General features: G+C 43.6%; 1 protein-coding gene across 6 annotated transcripts in view; it reads right to left on the bottom strand.

The window, feature by feature from the left end:
* Nucleotides 1–6997: 6997 nt before the first annotated feature.
* The window catches only part of KCNIP1 (potassium voltage-gated channel interacting protein 1), a gene marked incomplete at both ends in the record, with an annotated part of 357573 nt that continues 349374 nt past the window's right edge, over nt 6998–15196 (bottom strand). For all 6 annotated transcript variants that reach the window (XM_082835805.1, XM_082835804.1, XM_082835807.1 and 3 more), the window contains 3 exons: nt 6998–7045; nt 9365–9427; nt 10338–10442. In XM_082835805.1, the coding sequence (XP_082691931.1) occupies nt 6998–7045; nt 9365–9427; nt 10338–10442 (216 nt within the window). The remainder of the gene's footprint in view (nt 7046–9364; nt 9428–10337; nt 10443–15196) is intronic.

Raw genomic sequence — 15196 nt, forward strand, 5'->3', positions numbered from 1 at the left:
CCTGCAGTGGAAGGATGGAGTCTTAACCCCTGGACCACAAGGGAAGTCCCCCCAGACCAATTTTTAAAAACATCTGTAAAATATAATTGACATACAATAAACTACACATATTTAAAGTGTATAATTTAATATTTTTGATGTATGTATATACTCATGAAATCATCACACAATCAAAAAAATAAATACATCCATCACCCCCAAAAGTCTCCTCTCACCCCTTGGTGATCTCTCTCACTCCTTCTCTCCACACTGACCCTCCCCAGCCCCAGACGACCACTCATCTGCTTCTTGTCACTATAGATTAGTTTGTGTTTTCTAGAATTTTATATTAATGGATGTATACAGCATGTATTCTTTTTCGTCTGGCTTCTTTCATCAGTATAATTATTTGGAGATTCATCCATGTTACGTCTATCAATAATTCATTTTTCTTTATTGCTGACTTGTATTCCATTGTATGATGGATACACCGCAGTTTGTTTATCCACTCACCTTGTGATGGGCATTTGGCATTAGCCTGGTATATTACCACCACTTTCTAGTGGGGAAAAATGGTCATAGAATTTAGGGCAGAGGTTGTAAATTGATGACCTCTGAGCCCAATCCAAGCTCAATCCCAATCTTACACTTGTTTGGTTTGGTCTGCCTGGTGTTTTAAAAATACTGAACTACTTGACAGAGTATAGAAATTCAGAATTTTAGGGACTTCCCTCGTGGTCCAGTGGTAAAGAATCCGCCTTATAATGCAGGGGACCAGGGTTCGATCCCTGGTCGGGGAATTAAGATCCCACATGCCGCAGGGCAGCCAAGTCCGTGCGCCACAACTACTGAGCTCGCAGGCCTTAACTAGAGAGCCTGCGTGCCACAAACTACATAGCCCATGCGCTCTGGAGCCCGGTGCCACAACTACAGAGCTCACGCGCCCTGGAGCCTGCATGCCACAACTAGACAGAAGCCCGTGTGCGCAACCAAAAGTCCTGCATGCCTCAACGAAGATCCCATGTGCTGCAACTAAGACCTGATGGAGCCAAAATAAATAAATAATAAAGGGAAAAAAAAGAAATTCGGATTTTCAACTTTACTTTAAAAAATTGTTAGGTCTAACACACAGCGCCCAAATTCCAAAAATACGGCAGCAGTTCCTAGAGCTGTGATATAGTTTCCTCCTTCACACTGGGTATATATTCTTTGGTTTTCAACTCATTTCTTTAATCTGCTTTGCTCTGTATACACATTGAAACTAGCAGTTCCTGTCTTAGTGGTTAAGTGCAGCAGTCAGAAAGTCCTGGGTTCAAATCACTCTATGACTTATTAGGTATTTGATCATGGTCAGGTTATTTAATCTCTCAGTAACCTCATTAGTAAATGGGAATAATAACAGAACTAATTTCAGGGTAGTGAGGATTAAATGTATGAGAGTATGACATAAGTGTTCTGTAAATGATATTTAATATTAGTATTATATTATGGTTGCAAAGTATCAGTAGGTGGCAGAGCAGTGTAGTGGATGTGGCACTAGTCTGGGTTTCTTAGTCCAGCTTTGCCGCAACCCGTCTGTGTAGCTGTGGGCTTTGTTTGCTCCATCTGTCTTATGAAGGAGTGGGGCTGGGGTCAGTTAGCAAGTGTCAAGTTGCAAGTTACAGGAGGTTCAACTCAAACTGCCTTAAATAATAACAAATGGGGCTTCCCTGGTGGCGCAGTGGTTGAGAGTCCGCCTGCCGATGCAGGGGACACGGGTTCGTGCCCCGGTCCGGGAAGATCCCACATGCCGCGGAGCGGCTGGGCCCGTGAGCCATGGCCACTGAGCCTGCGCGTCCGGAGCCTGTGCTCCGCAATGGGAGAGACCACAACAGTGAGAGGCCCGTGTACAGCAAAAAAAAAATTTTTTTAAAATAATAATAACAACGAATGAATTTATTGATACATACAACCAAAACACTGGCAGGACATGTAGCTTCAGGTGAAGCTTGATCCAGCAGTTCAGTGAAATCCTCAAGGAGTCCATTTGTTTTCATCTCTGCCTTGACTTCTGTGGTATTATGTTCATCTATAGGTTGACTTTCCTGCAGGTTACAAAATGATTGCCTCTATGTTCCAGGGCTATGTGCTTTTTCATTCATGTCCAGCAGGAAAACTAGGGACTTCGTTTCATCGTTCTCTGTAAACACCCTAAAATTCATGATGATTGCACTGGCTTCAGTCTTAAGCCTACCCCTGAACCAATCACTGTGGCCAGGGGCATGGGAGGTAATGATTAGCCTAGACTAGGTCATGTGCTCCATTTCTAGAACTGTGAGTATAGTTAGCTGTCAGAATCTCATGGGTCATCAAAAGTCCACTCAGTGGGGCTGGCTACTCCTGAGGTTTTCCCCTTCTCTTCAAGATCTGGGTTTTTTGCAGAGGTGGTTGAGGTCTGCCAATTAGATTGGGCCTTATTTTGATGTGAAGGGACTTATTTCAGCTCCTCTAAGAAACCCATATGGGCATCTTTGTGCATGTTTCCCTTTAGAGGAAGAGTAATTTGGCTTGAATTCATGGACTTGTTTTCATGGCTTTAGTTTTCACGACAGCCGCTTTCTAACACCTTCTGGTGTTTGTATATAATTACAGCTAGTTTTAGGAATAGGTGGAGAAGGTCTTCATGTTCTCTAAGAAATGGAGCTGGGCATGGATTTTGGAGTTTGGCAGGCTTTTAAGCCCACTTCCAGCTGTTGTGGGCAGTTTCCTCCGTGTCTCTGGGCATCCTTTTTTTCATCCGAAGAATAGGTGCCTAGGATACCTACTTCACAAGGTTGCTGTGAGATTCAAGTAGGATCTCAACCATAGAGAGCCTGGCGCCAAGCAGTGGTCCCCAGTCCCATCTACATTTCCTCCTGGAAGCCTCTCCAATGGGCCTTGCTGGCCTCTGCTCAGAGGATTTATTCAGAGATGGGATGTTAGAGAACCACAGGACTGGTCATGATGGGATTCTCCATTTCCACAACAGATCTGATTTCCTTAATGGAACAAGAGATAGAATCTCAGAAGCCTGAGCAAGAAGTCACAGCAAGCCTAGGCCCATATTTTGTATAAAAGCCTGGTGATCTCCCCCCACACCCCTGAGATCGCGTCAAGCTCAGCTCGGAGGAGCCTTCCCTCCCCACCCTGTTTAAAGCAGCCTCCCAAGTCACCGCAGTCATTTTCTATCACATCACACTTTTGTTCTCTTCATGCCACTTTAACTACCCCAAATCATTTTATTTGTTTTCTGTTTCCTCCCATTAGAAAATAAGATTCATGAGAGCAGGACACATATCTGGCCTATTCATTACTTGTTTTAGGTTAGGTTCCTCTAGAATCCAGCCCTGGGTCAAGCGTGTGGGATTCAGTAGTTTATCCGGGAGGGGATTCCAGGAAGCAATGGTAGGAGAATGCAGGAAATGAGACAGGGAAGAGAAAGAGGTCAATAAGGGGTGTACTTTTGAGCAGATTACTATTGTGGGTGATTGGGGCTCAATCCTAGTGGAGAAGTCTGGGAGAAGGTATAGAGTTCTTCCTACTGAGGAGAGGGTTCTGGGGTATTGATTCACCAACTCTCATTGGTTATTGGCTAAGGGCTACTCCTGGGAAGTGCTAACTACCTGATTCTTCCTGCCTGCCCTGCCCACAAACAGAGTGGGGCTATCTTGGCCACAGCCTGTCTGTGACAGTCAGAGTGACAGGCAAAAAGTCACAGGCATTTGCAGCCAGCAGCCGTTGAGTCCACCTGTGCAGTCAGTGAGTGCCAAGCGTGTCTGATAAGTCATCTACTACACGGTTGAATCCCCATCAGCAAGCACGATGACGACAAATAGTGACAATTTGTTGGATGATCCAGGAGGAGCAGGATCCCTCCAGGAGGCCAAGAGGGGGGTGTTCCAAGCTGAGAACCTCATTTCTCTTAATACCCCAGTTGCTGAGGGATACATGGATTCACAAAAGCCCAGGCCTCTTTCTGTTTCTGTGCTTCTGTGGAAACTGCAGCATTTATTTTTTCCTTGTTCCTTTATTAAAAGCTTTGATGAGTGGTGGCCCATATCCTTGCAGTTGCTCCAACAGGTTGTCCTTTTCTCCCTACCTCCCCAGGACAACCAACTTCCTTTCTGTTGATTATTCATCTTAGGACAAGTTTTGAATCTTCCTTCCATTCTGATTTCTCTCTGAATATCTCCAGATGCTGGTTTTCCTTTCAGTATTGGGTGCCGAGGACTGAACTGGGCTTCTTACCCGTGGTCTGGCCAGGACAGGGAGAAGGGCAGCAGCCCTTCCACTCTTCTAGGGCCAGGGCTCTCAATTCTAGGTGTACACTGGAATCATCTGGGGAGCTTTTAAAGCACATTGATGTTCAGGGCCCCACCTCTAGAAATTCTGATTCAGAGCCTGGGATAAGGCCCAGGCATTTGGTACTTTGAAAATTTTCCCTAAGTGTGCCTCCCCAAGTGATTTTGATAGGAAACCATGGTGGATAAACACTGGCCTAAATCTTACATAGGCATCAAACAAAGGCATCTGAAAAGGTCAGAGGTATGTGTAGGTTCAGGTACAGCTCAGTGGTCTCATCAATTGCTGGTTTATTTTTAAATTTTTTATTAAAAAAACCTCTTTGCCTTGCCTTCTGTGATTCTGGTTTCTCTCCCCTTTGGTTATCAGATAGCCTCTCAGAATTCCTAAATCACTACCAACATGTCCTAGGACTGCTGTCTCATTCATGTCCAATAGGAGAGAGAGCATCTTTGCCCCATTGTTCCCAGTGCAAGTCTTGAGATTCATGCTGTGTGGACTGGCATAGGTATCAAGCCTAGCTCTGGACCAATCACTGTAGCCAGGGGGATGGTTCAGGTCCTGTGCTCCATTCCCAGCACTGGGTATGGTCCCCATTGTGGATCTCTATGCACTTTACAATCATGTGGGCAGCTTCTAAGGAATTCTGATGCCTGGGTTCTACACTCAAGAGATTCTACTTCGATTGATCTGGGATGGGGCCCAGGTGTTGGCATTTTTCAAAGTTCCCCAGGTGATTATGCTATGCAGCCAGGGTGGAGAACCATGGCCTAGACATTGTACAGCCTCGGAATGCAGGTTCACACCCCACAGTGGAAAGGTCACAAGAATAGATCGTCTGCTCGGACCTAAGTATATGCCTTGCTAGGGGCCAGCCACATGTCCAGCAGCCTTAGATGACCACATGGCTGCACTCAGGAAGCTCAAATAGAGAAACAGAGCTGTGGCCTCTATAATTTCCAGCCATAAAGCAGCAGCAGCCAATGGCAATCCGATTGGGAATATTTCATCCATGCAGAGGTGTGGTGACCTGCTCTCGCTAGCGATCCACGGGTACCTGAGGCTTTTCCCTTCTCTATATCTGTTTTCTCCTCTACTGTTTGGATTCAAAGAATGCCTTTGCCTCTCTGAGCTGACTGGAGATGAGTGAGATTTGTGGGAGGTACTCTCAGTTCCTTGGGGCAAGGCAGAATCCCCTAGTAGGAAGGCTCTAGGAGAAAGTGGGAAGAGTTTAATCTCTCTATGGAGCTGTGCTACCTTAGGCAGTTTCCCTTACTTCTCTGAGCTTCAGTGTGCAAACCAGCAAAATGAAGACTACCTTCCAGAGCATTCTGCCGTGAAATGAGATAATTCATATAAGCCCCTAGTGCAGCCCTTGGCACATAACAGGGGTTCAGTAAATTGCTTTTCTTCCAAGAATGCCACTGCTAGCTCTTAATCTTTTTAATGTGATGTCAAATGAGGAAACCAAGACCCACAGTGGCCAATATGAACAATCATTTGCTGTTTACAGGCTGAAGCCTCTTGATCCACTCCTGGACTCCAAGTCCCTCAGCAGGGGGTCCTGACCACCTCTTCATCTCTGTACCCCCAACCACACCATGTGAGGCTCCAGACTTTCTATACCAGAGGGTCTTGGTAGTGACACTTGCTCTGGAAGGGGGGTGTTGTGAAGAGTCTCATTTTTAAGCTGCATTTGCTTATGGTCACAGTATTCGCATTTGAGTCGGATGTTTGCTTGGGGGCAGGGGAGGGTGATGTGCTACTTGGCATAGTGCCTGGCACAATGTAGGCACTAATAACCGGATGCCAAAGGAATAGGCTAGCCTTCCCTTTCACAGCTTACCTCTTCTGCCCAATGTCATGGATGAAATGAAGATTAAGAGTGTAAGAAATAGTTCTGTTTATTGATTAGAAGATGGTATAAAATTACAACAATTTGCAGGCATCCTGGGCTTTCTGGGAGGGTCATGCAGTGCTGGGCTCTAGCAGGAGATGAAGTGGAGGCATGGGCCACTGGGCATTGGCTCCCTTCCTGTGCATGTTAAGGGACTTGTACCACCAGCATAGATGCTAATATGAGAGAGCATTATTGTCCTTGCCTCTGGAAACAAAGGACATGTGCAGTTTGGGTCATCAGACAATGCCATGCTTAATAATTCAGTCCTATCCTACATACGTTAGGCGCTGGCTCTCCCAATCTAGTCATAGTAGATTCTAATTGTTCTGTATAATACTCATTCTTCCCACCAAAGAAAGAGAAACAGGCACATTGGTTTGGGAGACCATCAGAAGCTGATGTGCATTTGGCTCAGGTCATCTCGCTTCCAGATACATCAAGGTCTGCTGGACTTGGAGGCAGTAGCCTGGGGCACGCAAACAGAAAAATGTGCACTACTGTTGAAGCTCAAGCAGAGGGACCTTCCATAGGGCAGCAGTACGAAGAGATGAGCATGCTTCCAAAACAAACCCGATTTCATCTTGTCTCTCTCAAGAAGAGGGAGGAGGAAGAGCTGGCAATCAGAGACTGAGCCACGTGATCCTGGGTTCCACAAAATGTCTCTGCAGAGAATTCTTCCAAAGTGCAAAATGTGTTTCTGTCCCAAGAGTCCGCGTGTAAAATCAGAAGGAGGGCCGATCGAGGTGTTAAGTTGGTTGTTTAGTAACGTCTCTGAGAGCCGAATGGTTGTGTTCACAGTTACATGACATTTTGGAACAGCTGGAGGGACCTCATGATGTTGTCATCCTGGGATGGGAGGAGGGGGAGAAGAGGATGGTTAGAATTCTCTGAGGCTTCTCCCTGAGAAGCTCTGTAACTTCTCAAATCTCCAGAGCAAATCTGCAGAATGGGTTTCCTATTCAGAAAGAACTCTGCAAGGGTATGAGAAACAGGGAGTAAGGGGTAGGTGGGGACCTAGAAAGTGAGAAGTTCAAAGGGAGAAGCACCTTCTCTGGCTTTAAAGAGGAATTCAGAAAAAAAAAAAAAAAACCAAATTTTCCAGTAAACAAGTGAGGACTACTTCTTTTAAGAAGCTGTGGGCAATTGCATTTTTATCAAATGCTTGTTCTATACCTATGGAGATGATCACATGGTTTTTTTTCTTTTTTATTCTATTCTAGTTTACATTTTTCTATTGTGTATTCTCTAAGGAGTAAGTATGGAATGTGGTAAATCCTCAAATATTTAGATATTAAACACATTTCTAATTCCATGGGTCAGAGAAAAATATTTTGAATTAAAATATAATGAAAATGTGACATATCAACATTTTGGGGAGCTAAAGCAGTACTCAGCTAAAGCAGTACTCAGAGGAAAATGTAGCCCTTTAAATGCATATATTAGAAAAGAATGGTTGAAAATCAATGATCTAAACCTCCATCTCAAAAAATCTAGAAAGAAAACCTAAAAAATTGAATTAAAATAAAAAAGCAGAAGGAAGGAAATAATTTAGAGCACACATAAATGCAATAGAAAGCAGACCTAAAGTAGAGAAAATCAACAAAGTTGATTATGGGTATTTGAAATCTTTTAAAAGTTTCTAGAACAGGGAGGTATAATTGCCTGACAGTTAAGTATATGGATTCGGAAGTCAGGCTGCCTAGGTTCTAATCCTGGCTCTGTCACTTACGAGCTGAGTGACCTTAGGCAAGTTACTTAGTCTCTCTGTGCCTCAGTTTCTTCGTGTGTGCAATGGCATTGATCATAGTATCTACTTATAGGGTGGGTTGTGAAAAAGAAGTGAGTTAATTAATCAATATTGCTTGCTAATGTGAGAAACTAAATTGATTAAAAAACTGTTAAGCAAAGTCAAAAAAGCATGGTACACTAGGGCATGGTATTTAAAATTAGAACGATGGAGTTCAAGTTCCATCTCTATCACTTATTGTGCTTTAACCACATCTCTTAACCTGCAGTGCCTCCGTTTTCTTTAAAATGGGTATGATGAATACTGATGTTCAGCTAGTTCATATGATTAAAGTGTGGAAATGGTTCTAATCCTGTTGGTAAATAGCTGCCGACCTGAGCCTCTCTAGCTACCTGGCTACCTGGGAACTGGTCCAGAACCCCTAGACTACCGAAAGGTCCATCAACTAACAGGTTAATACCAACTTTAGCAGGGGTTCTTTAGGGCACTGCTCCAGGGCATTGGTCAAAGTCAGTTAAGAATGATCAATCCTCAGTCTACTCTAGTTATTAAATATTTTGACTCTATAGTGACCCTACTGCTCAGGGTTTTTTACATTACGTGAGGTTTACTTAATGTACCTAAAACTTGGTAGGTGCTCCCTACATGTTAATAACGTCTCCCCAGCTTTCTTGCATTTGCAGTTCTTATTGGCTGGAACTCAGAGTAACTGTGCACCTTTCTGAGAAAAGGTAGGAGTATAAATGCATTTTTCTAAATTAGAGGAAAGCAATTATTTCCAGTTCAGTCTCTGGCTGACTCTGGGGCCAGTTTATCCTTTTAGCAACATCAACATCACCCTTGACCTTCTGAATGGGAATCTGCATTTTAACAAGAACTTCAAGGAGGCTGGTTTGCACATTAAAGTTTTAGAAGCATTGGTCAGGACACTTTTGTTAACATGAAGATTTCTAGATCCCCGTCCCAGATCTAGAGTCTCTGGGTTGAGGCCTGGGAATGTGAATTTTTAGAATCATCCCGGGCGATTCTTATGCACACTATGGTTTAAGAATCGCAGCTTTAGATTTTTTTCCAGCTACTCCCTTTGTAGTCTGGGGAGTGGGTCATCAAGCCAGAGGAAGACTGAAAAATGACAGTGTTGCCCACTTGGAAGTCTTTAGTTTCACAGAGACCCCCTCTGGGCTTTCACATCCCCCTTCTTAGTCTGTGTGGCTCAGCCTGTGCTTACCCAGGACTAGCCACAGACCAGTCCGAGGAGTGGAGATTGTTGAAATTCTGAGTTGTTGCTGGTGATGGTGATGGTGGTGGCTCTAATCTGAGAAACTGCAGGTTTCTCATTTTCTCCCTTCTGCCTGTCCCCAAGCCCCAGATTTCCTTTCCCAGATATAGAAGTTTTCTGCCCCGAGATCTCTCCTTACCTCCTGACAGGATTCAAGAAATTCGTCTAAAGTCACGATGCCATCTTTATTTTTGTCCATTTTCTGAAAGACCCAACAAGAAGCACTTTAAAGAATCTGGTGATATGCATTCCAAAACTTGCTTTCTGTTAACCAACATTCCCCCGAGAATTAGGATGGTCTTTCACTGGCCAGACAACTCCACCCAGGCCCTGGTTACAGCACTTTGACCCCCATGAGCTTCCTTCAAATTAAAAAACTTGCTGTAGATGCTCATCTTCTCATCACCAGATTATTCTGCTGACACCCTAACATGCCTTTCCCAGTCTCACTTCTAGCCTGTCCATTTGGCAGAAAGAACACTGGACATGAGAGGTTCTCCTTCTGTCTCTGTCACTTACTGTGTGACCTTGAGTGAATCTTTAAGCCTCTCTGAGCCTCTGCTTTTCCCATCTGCAAAGTGAGAGGATTAGACTAGAATGAGCTCTGATGTTCTCTGATACTCTCCTGCTAGGTTAATTTTTTTTATTAGCACACCATTAAGATTTTGCCACTCTTCTATTCACGGACTAACAGCACCTACTTTTTACCAGAGCAAGGCTAAACTCTTCGGTCTAAAGAGCTCACCCCAGTTTCCAAGCCACCCTAGTCTCCACCTGATTTCCCCTTACTCCCCAGACACAAATGCTTAACACATACACAGATGTGCTTAATGACGTCTTCTCTGTTTACTCTGATCCCCCAACCATTTTTATGGAATTTAGAGTCCATACTCTACCACTTATACTTAATAATATTCTTCCTTATTCTCTTCTGTAGTGCATACTTGTCCATTTAATGAGATAATCTATTCCTGGAGGGCAAGATATCTTGTAATTCTTTTCTGTTTCCTACCATCTGTAGTGCAGGCTTGGACACAAACCACTGCTCAGAGGCTCGTGGGTTGACTGATCTAAGTTGAGCTTAAAGCTCACGCACAGGTGTGTGCTCTTACCTGGAAGAAGACATCCACGTGCTGCCTTGGAGTGTCTTCTTTAAGCACAGGATACGTGTATTTCCCCATCATGTCATAGATGGCTTTGACAATGTCCATCATCTCCTGGAGAGGGGACATAGAAGCACACAGGGTGGGAACCAGGAAGTTAACCTCCTCTGGGTGACAGTCTGGGGCTCTTGGTCTCCTTTGAGAATGAAAGTGTTTAAAAGGAACTTCTTCAGCTGATGAGAGGGAGTTAGAAAGCAAGCTGAAGGGGCTATATTCTGGGAGCCTCCTTCCAGAGAGAGGGCAGTGGAAAATTCTCTTTGTCGTCAGAAGCTCTTGGGTAGCTTGCCTCTTCCTGAGCATTCCTCAGTGAGGGGTTATAAGTGGGATCTAAGCGGACATATTCGTGTACTGATCAGCCCACACCCCATTTTTGGAAGACCCTGTCTCCGCTCCATAATTCCTTTGAATGGTTGGCCTGGGTGGCTGTGTTTGTACCAGGTGACCTGTCACTGTGACCACAGCTGATTGGAACAAATGTGGACATCCAACTACAGAGCTGAGCCACTCTATTTCTATCTCTTGAGAAGTCTGAGTGAAGAGTTGGAGCTGGTGCCATGGGCAAACCACTTCCAGGTTTTAGCTGAGATCAGGGGAGAGCAGACACCAAAAATTATTCTATTACAGGGAAGAACTTCCATAAAGAGTAGACTGGAGCAGGTGGAGTAGAGGAGATGAGAGGAATTCTGGGAGAAAGGGAGAGAAAGAAGAGAAGTGAGGAGAGTAGAGGAGTAGAGGGAGAAGGGAGGTGGGACACGGGGGAGGACAGAGAAATATTCTCATGAGCACATGTGCACACACACAAACACTCTCTCTCTCTCTCTCTGAGAAAAGCAGTTGAAGAAGACAGAGGTAGTAACAGGGACCAAGAGAAGCCCCAGAGAGGCAGCGTCTGAGAATGGTTACCCTATCCACTAAAACCTCCTCTGAGGTCTTCCCCCCCGCCCCGCCCCACCCGCAATGTTGCTGCCAACCGAACCTATCATTCCTGCAGAGGAGAGTGTGGCCAACTTGATCTAAGACAATGCTGGAGGAGGGAGAGGAAAGAGAGGAATAAGAAGAGGAGACTGGTGTGACATGGGGGGAGACTAACAACTTCCTAGCTTGAATGGGGATTAAATGTGTTACACCAAACGACCTGTATCTTCTTTTTCACTTTAAAAAATTATTTTTTAAAAGACTTTTTAGAGAAACTACCTATATCTTTACAAGAAATCTCTCAGCTTAAGCTCGTTTATGTTGATGATTTTCTAGCTTTGTAACCAAAAGATCCCTTTCTACAAAGGCAAAAATTACCATTCTTGATTGATGGGGCCAGATAGATGTTACAAATTCTTTCATATTTCCTTTCTAATCTTTCATTGATATGGAATAAGTGATCAGCACATACACATTAAAATAATTAAATTGTTCTTTCTACTGCTCTATAGATCTGTTTCCCCAGGAATGTGAGTTCTGAGGACACATGCTTGATCCTTCATTGCTAAGTTCTCTGCCCCTGGCACCATGCCTGCCATGGGCTGGGAGCCCAGTCACTGTTGAGTGGCTCTGTGGTGTTTCCCTGATCACACTGACCGGAAGTAGTGTTCCATGGGCTTCCCCATCCCCTACTTGGAACGGGGGAAAAGAATGTAGGAAGGCAGTCTTGTCTTCAGGATATCTGATGGAGTGTCTACAGAGACCCGGGGGCCAGCTTCTATCTTGGGTTCCTTGCTGCTACTCCTCATTCCATGTGCTTATTTTATTTAATTGTTTTTGTTTTGTTTTTTGACCTATTATTAATCATTTTAGACTTACACAAAACTTGCAAAAATAGTACAGAGCATTCATGTATACCTTTGACCCAGCTTCCCCTAATGCTACCAACTTGCATATCCACAGCACAATGAAGAAAGCTAGGAAAGTAATAATGCTACAATACTAGGAACTACAACACTATAAACAAGGCCACAAAACTATTAAACTATAGAACTTATTCAGGCTCCATCAGTTTTTTCCCCAATGCCTTTTTACGTTCAAGGATCCCACGTCGCATTCAGTTGTTGTGTCTCCTTAGTCTCCTCTGATCTGTGACGGTGCCTCATTCTGTCTTTGTCTTTGGAGACCATGACTTTTGATATGAGTACTGGTCAGTTATTTTGTAGAATGTCTCTCAGTTTGGGTTAGTCCCTGGTTGTCTTATGATTAGACTGAAGTTATGCATTTTTAACAAGAATACCGTAGAAGTGATGTTATATCCTTCTTGGTGCAACATATCGAAGAGGTACATGGTGTCTTATTACTGGCGATGTTAACCTTGATCACTTGATTAAGGTGGTGCCTGTCAAGCTTCTCCACTGATCTTAGAATCTGCTAGTGGATCTTGCCTGCAAAAATTATTACTGTAATGTTTGCTTAATGGGGATTTTGTATTTCCTTTATTCCTTCTATGTTTATTAATTGGAATTCTTCTTTAAGGAAGAGTTGTCCTTCCCCTCCCCCATTTGTTTATGTATTCATTGATTTAAATACATATTTATTATTTATTTAAATACATAATATATTATTTGTACATATATATTAGTTAGGACTCATGGACATTTACTTTATTTTATAGGTTATAACCCAAACTATCAATTTGTATTTTGTTGCTCAAATTGTTCTGGCTTTGGCTGTTGGGAACTCCTTCAGGCTGACTTCTGTGGTCTTTTGACATACCCCGCCCCCCATCTTTTCTTTTTTTTAAATAGCACTCCCATTTCTTTTTTTTTTCGGTACGCGGGCCTCTCACTGTTGTGGCCTCTCCTGTTGCGGAGCACAGGCTCTGGACGCGCAGGCTCAGCAGCCATGGCTCACGGGCCCAGCCACTCCGCGGCATGTGGGATCCTCCCGGACTGGGGCACGAACTCGTGTCCCCTGCATCGGCAGGCGGACTCTCAACCACTGCGCCACCAGGGAAACCCTAGCACTCCCATTTTTTTCAGCACTGCAAGATGCTCCAGGATCATCTCCTTGTATTTTCTCTTTCCCAGGCCTGGAATCAACCAAGTCCAAGAAGGCTAGTTCCTTTTATTGGAGAATGATATTTAGAAACCAAGGTCTGGGTGCTAGGTCTACTCATTGCTCCGGGAGTGTCACTGCTCTTAGGTCCTAACAATGGACAGAACTAGGAAATATATATCTCTGTCCATGTGTTTAATTAAAGATGTATGCTTTACAAGTCCTTAACACCCATATGGCTATAGGTTTATTTCCTGAGTAACTTTTATAACATAAAAGACGTAAAGATAATTTTTTTTTTTTTTTTTTTTTTTTGCGTTATGCAGGCCTCTCACTGTTGTGGCCTCTCCCGTTGCGGAGCACAGGCTCCGGACGCGCAGGCTCAGCAGCCATGGCTCACGGGCCCAGCCGCTCCGCGGCACGTGGGATCCTCCTGGACCGGGGCACGAACCCGTGTCCCCTGCATTGGCAGGCGGACTTAAAGATAAATTTTGACTGCTCTCTCAGGATTTTCATTGCCTACAGTTTTGATGAAACTATTTCCAAATGACTGCCTGGGGAAGACCCAGCTATCTTTTCTAAGAAGCTGCTTATTCACACTTTCTTTTCCTTTTAAGGAGTACTTTATTAATCCGGCCATCCAGAAAGGTCTGATGAGTATTAATGGGGACAGGTTTGTCTAGTTTGCAAATTAAAAAAAGGGAGCAGGAGTTAGTAAGATTATTCAGTGATGGAATAATGGTTGAATCAAGGTTGAAGATCTTGTTATAAGTCTCATTTTAGGGTCCTTTCCTTATATATTTTGTAAAGTAGTATTTGAATATTTTGGAGTATAAGATATTGAGTATATATAGAAGCATTTAATTGTTTACAAAGTTGAGATAATATTATACATACTACTGTATAGTGATTTTTAAAATGTAATGTAACATACAAATTTTTATATCTGATTGCTCTTACATGGTTTTAAATGGCCACCTGTCATTCCATTATATGTATTTACTGGAATTCTTACCACATCTGCTATTAGTGGATATTAGGATTTTCACATTTTGGGGACTGTTCACCACTTTATCTTCAGCACCTAGAACATCTAATAAGCCCTCAAATATATGTTGAGCAAATCCATGACTGAATGAATGAGGAATGAGAATTGGAGAGAAACCTGCAGGGTTGAGGTGAGGACTAGAGATGACATTTGTAACTCCAGGCACTGTACCTGGCACACAGGAGCTCAGGAAGTGGGATGCTATAAGATGCTAAATCCAAGCTTTGACTGAGATGCCAGGATACAGTAGATACCAAAGTGAGTTTTGAGATAGACCTGTGGGTATTTCACTATCTCGATACCACATATACTTTGAGGCTCTAAAACTGTCAAGCAGTGAAGATTCAGAAATTTATTTGTGATGATTTATTTAGAGATGGTTGCACCTGACCGCCTTCTGAGGTTTTATTAGTAGGCAAAATAGGTTGTGGCTATGATTCAACTGGAATCTCCTCTTCCTCAAAGATCTCCTTTTTCTCTTCTAGGTGATGCCTGCAATGCTACTATTCCAGTTTTTACCTTTAACGTGTGGCTGTTAAAATGCAAATTCCCGTGGGAGGAGTTACTCTCCACTGAAATAAATTATTTATACCCCCTTTAGAATGTGCATTGAATAAGTGAGAGTGAATGAATCTGCTTAATCCTTTCTTGAGTGCCCGTGGACAGGGCAGGGTAGGGCAATGGGGGAGGTCAAAGGTGACCTTCGTTTTGTCGGGAACCACCTCTGCCCCAAAGCAGATCCCTCCTCATTTGGACCATTTCATCCTCATGACTAAGGCTGTTT

This window comes from Leucopleurus acutus, assembly GCF_964270905.1.
Source record: "Leucopleurus acutus genome assembly, chromosome: 3".
Taxonomy (NCBI): Eukaryota; Metazoa; Chordata; class Mammalia; order Artiodactyla; family Delphinidae; genus Leucopleurus; species Leucopleurus acutus.